This window comes from Scleropages formosus, chromosome 8, assembly GCF_900964775.1.
Source record: "Scleropages formosus chromosome 8, fSclFor1.1, whole genome shotgun sequence".
Classification (NCBI taxonomy): Eukaryota; Metazoa; Chordata; class Actinopteri; order Osteoglossiformes; family Osteoglossidae; genus Scleropages; species Scleropages formosus.
In genome coordinates this window covers 16,595,739-16,611,758 of record NC_041813.1, presented here as the reverse complement: position 1 = coordinate 16,611,758, position 16,020 = coordinate 16,595,739, and the positions used below count along the sequence as shown (strand labels likewise).

Sequence of the window (16,020 nt, the reverse complement as noted above, 5' to 3'; positions counted from 1 at the left end):
GCTGGAGATATTTTTTCTTTCGCTTTCCCGTCGTTAGAGTCCTTTCAGCTTCTCAGGTGACCAAATGCGCAGGTCTCCAACCCTGGGCTTGTTGGCTCAAAACCCCACTGCAGCTACTCATGAAGGTGAGTAGTGAGAACACAGCCCGCTGATCAAGTGCCAAAAATGGGTCCGATACTATAGTTTCTTCGGACAAAACCGCGAGTTTCAATCACAGCCACGACTCTCATCTCGAGCTTCCGCCACGAACGGGAGCGGGACTCGAACCGCTAAACGAGCTGGAAAAAAGCGCAAGGAATCGTAATAAATGAGCAAAGACACAGTCGCGCAGTTTCGCAGCACTTTAAAGGCGGAGTTCTTTGCCTTTGCTCTCGGGGCCAGACTCGGGAGCGCGCACACGCGCGTCCCAGGGGGGTCACGCCAGGAGGCTCGGGGGCGGACGTTGACGTGTGCGCGCCGACCGGGCGGGCTGGTAGATGAGAGCTGACAGGTAAGAAGAGGCAGAAGCGATCTGCGCGCAGAAGAACGAGTGTGTGCGCGCGCGTGTGTGTGTGCGTGTGGACACAGAGTGTGTCCGGCGGGACTCCACCGCGCACGGGGACTCGTACGGTGACACCGCGGACGCATGGGGGAGCTTCGGAGGACCTCGGTGCTGCTTCCATCCGCGGACTGCTGAGCGCTCCACTTCATCATCATCACCGCCTTCTTCATCCGATCGTCATCATCGTCACTGCTGTCCGATGCCCATCCCGGAGCCACCCGTGTAGAGCCGCTGCCCGTCCGGACTTGTGAGTTACCCCCCTGCGAGCCGGGGGTTCCATGGAGAAGCAAGCCTCCGCCGCCCCCCTGCGGCTCGAACCGGGCGCGCGCGACATGCCCCCGCTGTGCAGCCGCGGCAGGATGCTGGTGGGATTGGACCTGCTGTGCCTCGTCCTCGGTGAGCGCGCGCGCACACACATCTTCAAGTCTTCATCATCATCATCATCATCTCACTCATTATCGTTATTTCACTTAGACCTTGTTTTATGATTTATCATCACTTCACTCACATTTATTTGCTGGTCGTTATTCACTCATTATTATTATTATCATATTCATCATAATCACGTGAAACCATCGCTGTTGAATCCATCCTTTTCGTTCGTCATTGGTACAGCACAGTCTCTTACTTTCTTGATTCTTCTTTGCGTTTATTTATGACTTCATTCAAGCTTTGTTTTATTCATCATTATGTGCTAGCTGTTCTTGTGCTGCCGTCGATCTTGTCTCCGTTTATGAATATTTACTCTGTGTGTGTGTGTGTGGCGGAGGGTTGGCCGGGTCCTGCTCTCTGGTGGGTCTGGGGTTCGAGTCCCGCTTGGGGTGCCTTGCGATGGACTGGCGTCCCGTCCTGGGTGTGCCCCCTCCCCCTCCAGCATTGCGCCCTGTGTTGCCGGGTTAGGCTCCGGCTCCCCGCGACCCCATATGGGACAAGCGCTTTCAGACAGTGTGTTGTGTGTGTGTGTGTGTGTGTGTGTGTGTGTAATATTGCTGCACTCATCTGAAAACTTGGAGCCCTACAGATGATGCTCTCTCTAAAAGTTACCCAGCAGTTCGTACCAGGCCAAGTGTCTTAACTTGTTCATGTGTTTGACCAACTTTCTGAGAACTTCTCCACGTGTTCTTCCAGAGTGTCCTGCCTGTGGTTTATCCCTGCATGTCGTCCTTCCTTCCTGTCCTCTGCTGCTCTGAGGGACAGTCTGAACATCTCAGAGGTTTCGCTCTGTTGACGGAGGCTCCATTTTCCCCGTTGTTTTTTTTCCCTTGGTTGTACTTGTGCTTTTGGGTGAACTTTCTGTATTGGTCTGGTAATTAAGGAGAAGAACGCAAGGCATGTGCTGCTGGGACCTGGTCCACGGGGCCCCAAACGCCCGCACTGCATTCTAATGAAATGAGAACCCCTCGACCCCCCTTTTCATGCAGAGAAGTCTTTACACACGAGGTCCGCAGGCTCCCAGCACGTGGTGAGGTCCTGCAGACCAGCTGGCTTGAGTGTCCAGGGCCGGGGCAGGCGGGCGGGGAGAATTCTCCGGTTCCCATGACAACTGCCGTTCTCAAGGAAAGTTGAAGCCCAGGGAATTACGGGCCACACAAATAAATAATACTCTGTGTTCGGAAATCAAATTTCAGCTTTGTTCACGTTGTTCTTCTCCCTCTTAAAACCCTTCTAGGGGGAGATTGTTTTTGGGAACTTTTCTGCCCAGTTATGTAAGATAATTAAGTAAGTCGGAGGAAGAAAACAGAGCCAGATTGTTGAGCATGGTTTCATGAGAACAGAAGCGTGCAAGGAGAAAGGGGTACCCCTCTGTTTTGGGAAGAGCCCAACCGAGTGAGAGCGCTGTACCATACGGGATGTGTTGCCTGGAGTGTACGGGTTCTCAAAGACAACCCAAGGAGTCGTATGTAGAGAATCTTTCAGAGCAAAGTTGAACTGAGCAAGCAAGTCGTTGAGCGCAATTGACCGGCTCTCGAGTTGTGTACAGTGCATGCACGTCTCGCTGCTTGACAGGTTACATAAACCTCGGACGGCGCGAAACCCGTCCAGGCAGCCAGGCAGGTCCCCCCCCTCACATTGGCGGTAACCGGCAGAGTCGTGCTCCACAATACAAACACAAAGCCGCATGTGGGTTCACTTTTTCCTCTCACATGGCAGCCTGGGTGCCCGAGGCTACGGCATTGTCTCTCGAGTGCAAGTTGCTGAAGAAAGTGAGGTTGGCCTGGAAATTTGGAAGTTTTTCGGCTCTCTGTGTTGCCCTGTTGAGGAGAGGACTTCAGAAAAATAATCTGAATTCCAACTGAAGTTTTGATGGCGACATAGAGAAAAAAACTCAGTTTATGTCACAAGCTTCCTTTTCCAGAACATCTTCATACTGAGTGAACCTTTGAGTGTTCCTCTGAGCACAAGTAGGTTGACTCAGATCCTAAGGAAGTGTGCTTGTGATGTTTTAAGGAAGTTGTGTGAAATTTTAAGGCATTTTAGATTCAACCCGAAGAGCATGATCTAACTAACAGTAACTCTTAACAAACAACTAACAGTATATGGTTGCAGTGCAGCAAGAGAGAACTTTCATGACTGGTTCATGTCAGGACCTCATTGTAGAAGTGTTACTGAGAAGCTCATAGAGACCAACAGAGGGCTTGTTGAGAATGGCTTTGTCCTTCAAAGAACATTCTACCTCGTGGACCCCAGATGGGCTTCTTGGTTGTTAACCCTTAACTGTGGTCCTCCTGTAGGCCCTTTAGTTGACTCTTGCTATTGACTTTGCTTTTAGGATGCAATGTGAAGCTCTTCAACCCTAGATCCATGACTTGCAGGTTCAAAGTGGAGTTTCATTACTGTAGAGGCCATGACAAAAAAACCAGTAGTTGGGCATCCGTGTTTATGTCCCAGTATCAAACCCAGATCACATATTGGTGGTGCAGTTTGTTAGACTGGTGAGAGTTATGTTGCGAAAGGGATGTGTAGGCCAGTGGCCTTGGCCGTGATGATCACGTCATCTACCCGAGCCCCCTCTTCCTGCATTTCCACCACCCTCCCATCATGGGTAGCAGTGCTCAGAGGAGCTGTTTAGTCACCGTGACGTGATGTTCACAGGAAGTGCTACTCGGGTCATGTACGTGACATCAGTAATCCCGTGTTGCCAAAGCATTGCTGCACTTTACGGAAAATAAGCCAAGTCATCGGCACAGGGTCACCTTCCCCTTGTTAAAACACTGTAAAGCGCTGTAATTCATAGCCACTGGAGCTCTGGCACCGCGGTATCCTTCACCTAGATCCACAGAGCGAGGTCAGCTGGTTAGAGAGACGTGTCCTACATTGGGCTGTACGCTGTGGCGGGAAGGTGCGAGATGATCTCTCTCCTGGGGACTTGAGCTGCAAGGAGACTGCAGTGAGGGCAGACAAGAAATCCCAGGCAGTCAGCTATGGTTAACAGTCATTGCTGCAACTGCAGTGTTCTGGTCAGCTTTCATAACTCCAGTACGGTCAAGTTTCGATGCTTCTTATCCCGCTGTTTCTCTGCAGCACTTCCAATTTTCCAGCCGCCACCAGTCGCAAGCGTGTAAGAGAAAACTGTGTACACAGCACGGGGAGTCGGTGCGTTGCCAAAAACCACCTGCTAAGCTGGGATCACAGAGGCTTTAAGCGGGAGGCGTCTCCGGACACCTCTCAGTCTGCGTGTGTGTATGTGTCTCTGAGTGTGTGCAACATAGTCCATCCCCTTGAGGCCCACCAGCAAGAGCTGGGAAACAACCTGGTCCATCTTGAGATGTCAGAGGTCATCTGTTAATTTGTATGTACATCCAGCAACGTGCTGAGACACGCTCGGCAACCGTGGCCCCTGTGACCAGACAGCGACCCCTCTCAGTGTTCATGCTTTAGGTATCACTTGCATCAGCCTCGAGGGGACAAATTCTGCTTTGCTGTCAGTGTCCATAACTATTTACCACATTTTTTTTTTTTTTCCCCCTAATTACAGAATTTGAAGCTGTGTTTTTAGCCTGTCATTTGCAGCGATAAACATAAAAGCCCGCGATCCTCGTTCGCGCTTAAAAGGAAGGTAATTATGAAGGTGGGCATACGATCTCCTCGAGAAAGCTGGCAGCTGTAGAATCCGTGCAGCGTCTTGATGGGCTGGCGGACTCCGCCAGGGCCAGAAATTTAGGCTTCAGAGAGAAAGATGCAGCGGATATGAACGTGCAGACGGCTGGAAACTGCAGGCCCTGCGCAAGTGAGCAGGTGAGGGAAGTGGTATTGGTGGGCGCGGTATCGGCCTTAGACGTAGGGGGACCTTAAAGGCCCACGTTCTCCCGCTTCCCCCAACTCCACTTCCCTGACCTTATCGAATGCACTTTAGTTTGCGGAGTGTCCTGAGCAGGAGGGTGCCATTGTTACTGCGGAGAGGGGCATTGTGATGGGTGTGTACCTCTGTGTTCGTCGAATGCTGGCATCGAAAGCTGTTGAGTGAGGGAGAAGACACGCTGTGGCACGTCTGGTGTCTGGGGTCTGGAATGTCGGAACGGGAGACAGTGTGTGTGTGTGTGTGTGTGCGTGTGTCTCTAAGCGCTTGCATGTGCGCACACGCACACACACCAGCAGTCCATTCACCAAAATTCCGCACATGCTGGCATCATTGGGATATCGGGAGGCATCTGAAAAAAAGATTCTGGAAGACAAGCTTTCTGTTTTTTAATGAATTATCAGCTTGGGCCCGACAAATTTCGCTATCTTTTGAAGCACGTTGTAAGTGTAAGAGGGTTCCTTCCTGCCGTGTGCATGCATATGGGCCCACGCCACATGCACGCGCTTGCTCAGCCACACGCCCTCACCAGTGGAACAGAATGCCAAGAGAGATTGTGAATGGAATGTGTGTTTCCCACCTCCAGGATGATGTTTAATGACTCCATGACTGGTTTGACCCCCCTCTGAGAAATGGCCATTTTGTTCTCCCGTAGGGCTTTACTCTGAATTTGTATTCCAAACACAACCTGTAAACATGACAACATGGGTAAATCCTGCACCGATTGATTAAAATATAATGGAAGGAAGGAGTGATGTTGACCTGAGTGGACAGGCCCTGACTGTCATCGGAGAGACGTTTGCCCCAGGCACCCTGTACATTAACCTACATGCTGAGCTGGGTCACTGCAACTGTCCTGCACCGTGATTGGCTGTCTCCTTCCCTAATGTGAATAATAAACCGTAATTAGAATTGTCCTGCACTGTGATTGGCTGTCTCCTTCCCTAATGTGAATAATAAACCGTAATTAGAATTGTGCTGCACTGCGATTGGCTGTCTCCTTCCCTAATGTGCATAATGAATAGCAATTAGAATTTTCCTGCACTGTGACTGGCTGTCTCCTTCCCTAATGTGAATAATAAACAGTAATTACAATTGTCCTGCACTGTGGTTAGCTGTCTCCTTCCCTAATCTGAGTAGTAAACCATAATTCGAATTGTCCTGCACTGTGACTGGCTGTCTCCTTTCCTCATTAAAATAATCGATCCAGTTATGGCAAACCTGCCATGTGGTTTTCTCCTGCCACAGTGTAAGAGAAAGCAAGTGGGAAGGTCACAGTGAGGATCAAACTTGTAAACGGTCACCGTAACACCGCTCAGCGGCCCCAGCAGAGACCCGCAGGTGACTTTGTGCCGGTCTCTCTAGGGGTCCTTACTTACATGCCCTTTGAATGTGCTGCTTTTACTGCCCCACCATTGGATGCAGATGTTTATAAGATCCAGTCAATACCTCTGATATCTGTCCGCATGGCTTGGCAGCGCTGAGGTGAGCGTAACGCTGCCTGCTGTCGATTACAGCCCTCGTGATTCAGGGCTGCCTGAGCCGTGCTGCTTGAAGCATTTGACTTCTAAGTGTGTGTGATCATGGTTCACATAGCCAAGGGAGTGTGGGAAACACACACGGAGACGCTGTCTCTGCGGGTCACCAGTGACTTGTTCTGTGTGGGAATTTCAAAGGGAAACCATTTAGTGCGGTCATTAATACCATCTGACGGACCCCTTAGAGACCAATTCACAAGCACTCTTAGGCTGGACGTGGGGTTAAGCTCTCGGTACAGTTGGGACTAGAAAAATGCTCTATTTAAATCTCCATCTAGGATAATGAGAGAATGCGCTCTTAGGCGCCTTTGGTTTTTGTGTTTCTTGGGAAGGAGCTGGTTGCGTGGGTCTGCGTGTGGGTGCGTGTGTGGGAATTTTGGTGCTTATGTGTGATGGTCTACCTGATCCACCTGCTCCAGATGTGAATGTTGGATCCGATCCAGGCGATCCAAGGGTTGTTTTTTGTTCCCGACCGTCTGTCTCTGTTTGTCTTTCCTGTGGAGACGAGGCCACGAAAACGGCGGGGCCATCAAAACAGCACAGCAGCAAGAACAATGGAGGGGGGAGGGACTGAGCTCAGCCTTCCTTCTCACCTGGTTGGATTCCTCTACACACACACACACACACACGCACACACTCATCACCAAGGCTCTTTGTGGAGAAAATGCAAGAGTAAGTTAGTAAGTTAGGTGTCATTTCTGCGCATGGAAATAATTCAGTGTTGGACGTAGCTCGGTGTAGGTGAGAAGCTGCGGTCCGTCTGCTTTCTGGACACCATAACCTCGGCCCTCTCCCATGTCTGTGTGTATGTGTTGTTCTGCTTTCCTTTTCCTTGTGAAGACTCTTCTAAAAATCTTCTCGCAAGGACGGCAAACCCTGCAAATTATACTTTGTAGCGCCATCCACAGAATGTTTTTAAGGGTGTACTCACACTTTTTTATCTCCTTTTTTACTATGCATTTTCATGTTCTTTCTAATTTTACTGGTATGGAGTTGGGGATAATTGTTTTAATATTTGAAAACTCAAACAAGGACAGGATACAAAGTTGTGTGTGCATGCACGTGTGTCTTGTCATGTCACACTTCACTCCTTATAGAAGGTATCTCCTTGTGGCCAAATGTGGGCAGAACAAAAGGAGACTGATATCAACCCTTATCGCCCTGTCTGGCTCACACTCGCACAGTCGCACAGACACAACTGCCATCGCCAGGCGTCCCGCTGCTGAAACTCAGCCGTCACGTCTCATTCAAGTTCTGGCGTTTGCTCAGGAAATGCGGACTAAACTGAATCCAAGGGCGGCATCTCGTACCGAGGGTCTGATAAGCAACGTGTGGTGAGAGCAGTGAATCGTGGAGGCGGCCTTTGCTCACCGGGTAAAAGGTGGTGGACCCTCACCCTGAGGGAGGTGGACTCACTCATGCCAACCCCGGTGAACCAAATGTCGAAAAGCTGATTGTCTCGAGAGCTCAGCGTTGGAGGAGGAAAGGCAGTGAGTCCTGCCTCCTTCAAAAGTCCACGTTTAAAGAGAGCCTGTGCTCGCAGCAGCAGCGTCACGGGTTCTATGTCTGGGTGAAGTTCTCGAGCTCTGCCTTGAGCCCAGAGATTTGCTTCCAGCCCAGGCTGTAGAGAAGGTCCACATGTCTGCTACACAAACGCACCACCTGTAGCCCCTCTGCCTGTTTCCCGTACCCCCCACCCGAAACCCTTCACCGCAATGTGACCTTCATGCATGACAAATATACGTTTAATTTACCGAAAAGGCTGGAGAAAAAACAAGTGCGCTTCTTTCTCTTCTTTGGGCTGCCCCTTTTTTTTTTCTTTCCTTGCTTCTCTCCTGGCCCACTGTGGTAAATGAGTAACCTGTAGGCCAGCAGATGGTGGAAATCCCCCCCCACCCCACACCATCTTTTTCCTTTACCCGCTTTTCTTGGTTACGCTAAAGGGCAGCATGATGGGGACTATCCAGTGTTGCCAAAGCGTCCTGATGTATCACAAAATGTTAAAAACTCCCCACCCCCATCTTTGATCCAGTTGCCTCTTAGATACGTGACCGGCATGTGGCATGCTGGGAGAAGGAACTATATGGGCACCGTGTAAGAAACAGCCTCTCTGTCTCAGTGGCGTCTCCCAGCAGGGACCCTTGATTCACCTGGCAGGATAACATCTCAGCTGGGTGGCCAGAAGGTACCAGGTTCGAACTACAGAGGGAGTTGCGATGCCTTGCACTCAATTCTCGCAGAATGTTCTCGTCCTGGTTGCCTGTCCCAACACCCTGTTTATAGCGGCAATAAACTGTGTCAGGAAGTAGTTCTAGCGCTCTCGCTCACTTGGTCCGCTTCTCCTTGCCAGTATATAAAATGCAAATTTCTCATTAAGAGTTAATGGTGGGGGCGTGGTGGCGCAGTGGGTTGGACTGGGTCCTGCTCTCTGGTAGGTCTGGGGTTCGAGTCCTGCTTGGGGTGCCTTGTGACGGACTGGCGTCCCGTCCTGGGTGTGTCCCCTCTGGCCTTATGCCCTGTGTTGCCGGGTAGGCTCCGGTTCTCCGTGACCCCGTATGGGACAAGCAGTTCAGAAAGTGTGTGTGTGTGTGTGAGTTAATGGTTTCAGTTTGGTGGCCCTAATTGTGTTGCGCCATCGTACTCTTTCGGCAGATCTTCAGCCAAAGTGTTGCCCAGGAGCTGAATTTATTATGTCCTCTGGCACCGCAAACCCTCAGCGTGGCCAGAGAAGATCCCTTGCCGCATCGCTTCAGATCTGGATCTCGTTTTCCCACATCCTCATTCCCACTCTTTTTCTGAGATTCTGCCCCTCCGCGCGCTTTGCTGGCATGGGCCGCACTGCTGTGTGGTCTCACCAAGTACAGTACTTAAGGTTACACCCTCGCAGCAAAACAATAATTATGGAATTTGCCAAACCAACAGCAACAACAACATTAATAATAATAATAATAATAATAATAATAATAATAGTAGTTGCTGTCATTGTTAGTTACACAGTCGCTTTTTTCCAGCTTATTATGTGCATTTTCTTGTGTGTTTATCCCCCTGGATGCAGTGCTGTATCTTTAAGCCAAAGGGGCTGCTTCTTATCGTCTCTTTGATTTCAGAAACATTGGAAAATGCGCCTCGGGGTCTTCCGGGGCTTTTGGAGGAACTGTGCAGCTGGCCGACCGTTTGCCAGAGACAGAACTTTGCCAACAACTGTTGCAAAACGCAGCGTGTTGTAAATGAGAAAAAGCTGGAACACACATACATTTTAAAAGCTGTAATTTCATAGCGCTTGCAGGTATTTGAAAATGCCACCAAATGCATGATGTGTGCACAGATGGTGTGTGAGATAACTGCTGTGATGTACTGGCGTCCTGTCCAGGGTGTATCCTGCTCACACCGACTTTCCAGGATAGGACTATTATGACCCCACACTGGGCAAGTAGTTACTGAAGGTGGGTGGGTGACATATTAATTGTATATACATACGTGTATACAGTATATCAACATATTTATTGGGGAGATGTTTACAAGTGACAGGTGGTGCAGTGGGTTTGACTGGGTCCTGCGCTCCGGTGGGTCTGGGGTTCGAGTCCCGCTTGGGGTGCCTTGCGATGGACTGGCATCCTGTCCTGGGTGTGCCCCCTCCCCCTCCAGCCTTATGCCCCGTGTTGCTGGGTTAGGCTGCAACCCCTGCATGGAAGAAGCAGTTTCAGACAGTGTGTGTTTAAAAGTGCTCCAAGATGTACTCTTTTTCAACTATATAAATGTAATTGAACACCCACATACTGAGTCACTGACTGACTGGCTTTTAATGAGCTGTATGTGAAATCTGGATGATCAATTGAGGAAAAAACCTCGTGGGCACTTGTTGATTTTCTCCACACTCATTGACCACAGTGACCAAACTAGTCAGCAATCATTAACCATACCCTCCAAATGTAACCGATGCCTAATCTACGACCGCGGGGTCAGTGCTGCGTTTCCTGTTGGCCTGGCAGCTCCCTGTGTCAGCGAGGGGAACTCTGGGAAGGGCGAACGTGGCACCGGTCTGCTGCTGTGAGCCGAACATTTGGACTCAAGGTTTTGTCAAGGCGCCTGTCTGAGGAGCGGTGCGGTCGTGATCTTCGAGAACTGAAGAACATGGCAGTGATGTTGTTATTCTTATTATTATACTTATTAGCAGTTGCAGTGAGGATTTTTCAGGTTGCTGTACCAGAAACATGTATATCTGGAAGGAACCCAAAAAACTTTGAACTTACATTCATCAGCCCAAGATAACAGCCCTTGCCCTGATACTGAACCTGTCACACATTCCGCTCAGTAACAGCAGTAGAAGACGCTCTTAGGTGTCGAGCTTTTGCGACCTGAAGAAAAGCTGTCATGTTGTAACCGAGAGCGCTGTGCTGGTGTATGACTCCAGACAGTCAGAGGTCCAAGATAAGAGATGTTTACTGGATCACGCCACCCGTAGCCTCTGATCCTCCGTGTGTCCGACCCCTGGGCGCCCTGACTCTAACTTCCTGGAACAGATCTGCGATGAGTTGAGACCAGCTTCTCCCTCGCTGCGGTTTAGCATTCTCCCAGCAGAAACACTTACATAAGTGGAAACTTGCAGGATCGATTGAGGTGCGTTGCTCAAGCATGCAGCGGCAATCCGTCTACCTGTGCTCTTGACATGTAAGACCTCGCAACCTCCCCCACATCGTCCCCCTCCTGGGCAGAGAGCCCAGGGGTACTTTCGCAGAGTATCTGAAGTAGGGGTGTACGAGGCAGCGAATGAACTGCCGCCCCTCAGTAACCTTGAGCGCCTGGGCTAGCCTAAGGTGACTGGCCGTGCGAAGCGCAGCGCGCGTCTCGCCATCGCACTGCTGCAGGTCGTTGAGTGACCCCTGGTGAAGCAGAAATCGAGTCAGCGGAGCGAGGGAGAAAGCGAAGCGAGACGCCGAGGCTGTTTTGTCTAAAACCCGAGACCTTTAAGGCTGCTTCGTGTTCAGTGGTTGGTGCGGCCAACCGGGAAGTGACATTGAATTAGTTATAATAGGTAACCAATTGAGTTGTTCTGGTTTGTACCGCAACCTGGGTAAATATTTATCTCCTTCGTAAAGGAGAGCCTGATACACACACACTCACCGCACCTCACACTCCTCCTCTTCTCTGCTACACTCCAGGGCCTTTCTCTAGTAGATATGGGGCTCCTGGTCTTTGGCAGCTTTGGTCTTATTCACCTTCCTGCTTCTGCAGGGGAATTCTGGGTACTCATTGCTATCGGGACAGCTTCTGAGCCACCCGAATGTTCATTTTCTTCCTCCGCCCCTTCGTTTCTACTTTTGTGCTCTTTCGCTTCTTACCCCTTTTCTCCTCCGCTTAAGTTCTCTACCACCCCTCTTCCCCACCCCTGGTTCGACCTCCTCCACCAGAGCTATGTGAGGAATGCTGGATCCCAGGGCTGGGCCTTGGTACCTGTCCACAGCCTGGAGCATGTAGAACTCCTCAGGAATGAAAGACCCGTCGTTCTTATCATGCAAAGCAGAACTTTGCAGGTGGTGCCGAAGGTGGGACCCTGATACGGGTGAGGTTGTGTGCGGAGAGGGCGGGGCCACGGATAATGATGTCGGGACAAGTTTGAGCATGGGCGTCCGAGTGTCTCCTGCCCCACATGCAGGCACATGTTTTCCCAGAATACTCAGAAAGCAACACCATTTCCCCTCTCCCTGTTACCGTGACAACAGGGAAAGTGCCTCTCTAATGGTGCATGGCTCTTCTCTCTGTCTCTCCAACAGTGTCCATCCCCTTCTTTGTCTGCGAGCTGAAGGCCGTGACGCCCTACAAGAGGGGCTTCTTCTGCGGGGACACCAGTATCACTTACCCGTTTATGGAGAGTGAGGCCATCCCAGACAGCGTGCTCATCTCTGGAGGCATCATTATCACGGGGCTCACGGTACAACAGTTATGTTCACATACCTTCGTGAGATGATGCTCTGTCAAAATCCGTCTTCTGCTTCCCCAACAACCAAGAAATTCCACATCTTGAAGATCGAGTTAAACCTGATGCTGTGTCAGTTCTCCTCTCAATGACATGATCTTTCAAAGGTGAACCAAGATCAAGATTCCGTTTTCTTCCACCCCTTCCCAGATTGCACTTGGCGAGTGCTACCGCGTGCGCTTGGGTTGCGTCCGCTCTCGTGCCTTCGTGAGGAACCTCTACGTGTCCAGCCTGTACAAGGAGCTGGGCAGCTTCTTGTTTGGCTGCTGCGTGGGCCAGTCGCTCACCAACATGGCCAAGCTCAGTGTGGGGCGCCTGCGTCCCCACTTCCTCTCCGTCTGCAACGTCACCTACACCTCGCTTGGCTGCACGCCTGGCGCCTACATCCCTCAAGTCACCTGCAACCAGTCTATCAAGATGGTTGAGGAGGCTAGGTCAGTGCATTTAATCCAGCATTATTACCAGTCTTAGTAATATATAATTAGGCATTACATATACATTATAATTATATTGTATATTATATATAGCACAGATTTGGTAAAGGTGATGCTAGAAAGTGCTAGAAGACTGCAGTTGGAATATAAATGTCAGGGCTTTCGTCAGGTTCCTGTGTTGGCCTTATAGGATATCTTCATTACAAATAAACATCTTGGGGGCATCTTGGAGATAATTATGTTGGCACTGGGTGAAATTTAATATGTGCTCATACTGAGAGGGTGTGCGTTTGTGATAATTTATCAGTTTTTTTGATCTGTCAGGAAATCCTTCTTCTCGGGACATGCGTCCTTCGCCATGTACACCTTGCTGTACCTGGCGGTAAGTCTAATCTGTTTATGTCACTTTTCTAACCTGACACGCAGAAAGCATGCACACCTGCACGTAGCTCTACCTGACACCAGTCGCCTTCACAGGTACCGTCAGGATACACACAGATATGTACAGAGAGTCGCCTGCACACTTGTAGTGAGATAATTTTTCACATTCCTGTACGCGCACACATCCCCACTCCTGGGCGAACCGGCATCTGGCTGTTGCGGCTCAGTGTTAGCACCGGTGCAGACGCTCGAAAACACAGCGCTTGGTTTCGAAAACACAGTGTTGTGGTCCCGCTCATCTCATCATACACGCTAACGCATGCACGTATACAAGTGGAGACCGTGACACTTATTTGAAATAATGCACGAGCCAGACTGTTAGCATTACACACCATGTGACCGGCGATCCTCCCACTTCCGTTCCCCTCACCCCCGACCCCTAGTTCTACCTGCAGGCGCGGCTGACGTGGAGAGGGGCCCGGCTGCTGCGACCGCTCCTCCAGTTCTTTCTAGTGCTGCTGGCGGTCTACACCGGACTGACGCGCATCTCAGACTACCGACACCACCCCACCGACGTGCTGACGGGCTTTCTGCAGGGGGCCCTAACAGCATACTGGGTGGTAAGGGTTCTTCTGGCTGCCCTGTGTCAGCATGCATCTGGTTGCATGTGTGCGTCTCTAGACTGCCCTGCTGATGTTTATGTGCAGTATTGGCTAGTCTCAGAACCCTCTGCGTCTTTCTGTGTGTGTCTCTTGCAGGCGTTCCACATCTCGTCCATGTTTAAGAACTGCCAGGTAGACCTTTCGCCTGCCGTCCTGTCGCCTGCCGAGAGCCCCCTATCCAGCCAGCAGACTGACTGCTAGCGCCCCCAAGAGAGCGAAGCCGGGTGAGGAACGGCGAAATGGGAGCCAATGGAAGATGGACTGAAGGAGAACTGCGTGGCACATGGAGAGGCCGGACCGCCAGTGGTTTGTCCATCACGAAGGGACATGCTCTTTGTTGCCCTTGTGAGTGCTGCACCGTTTATGTCTGAACCCTTTCCTGCGAGAACAGATGTCCGAAGACTAATTCCAAGTACCAGTTCCAAGTCTCACATTTGTCCGGTGATAGATGTTTGTACATATTTGTCTCCTTTAGCTGATGCTGCTAATAATTACTCGTTTGGTAATAGATGTGAATGATGGGGGACACGAGTGGCCCCCTCCACTAGTATTTGGTCTGGTGCTGTGAAAGTCTGAGACCTGACCACAATCTTTCACCCTCAACCTTTCAACTCCCATTAGTGTAAAAAGGAATGACATCCAATGGCTCCTTGTCCTGACCTTCTTAACTGTTGGACCGTATGTTGGCTTGACCGAACCGTGAAATCATTTGTCATCCTGGCGTTTTTGGGTTGGTCAGTTAACATAGAAGGTTTAAGTAAGGTTTGGGGGGGGCGTTATGTTGTCCAGTGGAATTCCTGCAGAAAAAACGAAGCAACTAATTTCTATGTTTTATAACTGGATTGACTGACGCCAAGCTAACAGTCAGTCCCTAAGATTCGGCTCGACGTGTAAAAAGTGTAAAATCGAGCCTCGTGCATGCAACACTTGAGCGTGAAGACAAACGCCGTTGTACCTCCTTCCATTATTCAGAACTGAATTCAGATATGGGTTTGCTTGTCGTTTGTTAAAAAACCTGGAAGCACGGTGGCACAGTAAGTAGTGCTGGTGCCTCACAGCTCCTGGGCTGTCGGTTTAGACATGGGATTGAAAAAGCTCCCTGTGTATGTCTGGGTTTCATCTCACAGCCCAAAGACATGTGTTTCAGATGAACTGGTCACTCTACATTGTTCATTGTGTGAGTGTGTGTGTGTGTGTGTGTGTGTGTGTGTGTGTGTGTGTGTTCTCGTGATTGAGCTGTATGGACTAGCTCTGGACCACCGCGACCCTGCATGGGACAAGCAGTTATTAATAATGGATGAACACTGAAAAGCCACTGTGCCTAAATGAACCACTTCTTCCCCACCTCCGTGGGTGGAGCTATGACTGAATATGACCTCTGATCTTCCATTCCTGCCATGTGACCTACAGCCATGACACACAGTGTAAGTTCTCACTGAAAGCACTTACATGTTTTCCACCTATAACTGCTACTACATGCTACTTCTTTAAAGAATGTTTGTCCTTGTTTTGTCTCTGTTTACTTGAAGATTGATGTTTATATTGAAAAGAATGTAAATAATCCTTTGTAAACCAACTAAAATTACGCAAGTATTAATACGTCCTTTTTTCCTTTGAAAAATCACATTTGTATGTTTTTTTTTTTTTTTTTCCTCCTCCTAATGGGGTACACTGTGTATTTTTTTTTTTTTTTTTTTTTTTGTGGTAATGACTAGTGACTGAGCCAGCTTATTAAAATGTCAGATTGATATTTATCACTTCACTGTTTTGCTTTGTTTGGTTTCTTTACTCTAGGAAACACAAATGAGGAAAATAACCACTGTACTCATAAAGCCAAATAAATAAAATTAACATTGACACTTTTATCATTAGCAAGTGTTTTTCATGTTGGTCTTCTTGCTAAAAATGTTCTGGAATAGTCTTTGTGTGTCTGCTTTATAGCTTTGGCACTCTTCCATCCAGGTGGTCTCCCTTCCAATGAGTTTTAGAGATGAGGCTGAAGGTCGTTGTGATACTGCCTGTTTTTGGGGATCTTGCCCTGAGTTGCTGGTCTCCCTGGATTCTTCCTAGATCCTTATTTGAGCACTTATTTCAGGTGTTACACTGTGATCATGTGTTCGGGCAGATGTTTGGTGTACTTTCCATCTTGGCTTAGAGTCCTTTGAAGGGCTCGCAGCCTCACTGTTGAGTAAG

The 16,020-nt window shown here is 49.6% G+C and overlaps 1 protein-coding gene across 1 annotated transcript; it reads left to right on the top strand.

The window, feature by feature from the left end:
- Positions 1-359: 359 nt before the first annotated feature.
- Positions 360-15,014, top strand: ppap2d (phosphatidic acid phosphatase type 2D). Its single transcript, XM_018754629.2, has 6 exons — positions 360-937; positions 12,148-12,305; positions 12,501-12,784; positions 13,109-13,166; positions 13,609-13,785; positions 13,924-15,014. Exons 1-6 carry the CDS (start codon positions 820-822, stop codon positions 14,026-14,028), a joined length of 900 nt encoding a protein of 299 aa, XP_018610145.2. The 5' UTR covers positions 360-819; the 3' UTR covers positions 14,029-15,014.
- The last annotated feature ends 1,006 nt before the right edge of the window (positions 15,015-16,020 follow it).

What these genes read in the sequence shown, in the direction of transcription:
- ppap2d (XM_018754629.2), top strand. Translation starts at nt 820, where the DNA reads ATGGAGAAGCAAGCCTCCGCCGCCCCCCTGCGGCTCGAACCGGGCGCG. An exon ending in CCTGCTGTGCCTCGTCCTCG is followed by an intron (nt 938 to 12,147) that starts GTGAGCGCGCGC and finishes TCTCTCCAACAG; the next exon opens with TGTCCATCCCCTTCTTTGTC. An exon ending in ACACCTTGCTGTACCTGGCG is followed by an intron (nt 13,167 to 13,608) that starts GTAAGTCTAATC and finishes CCCGACCCCTAG; the next exon opens with TTCTACCTGCAGGCGCGGCT.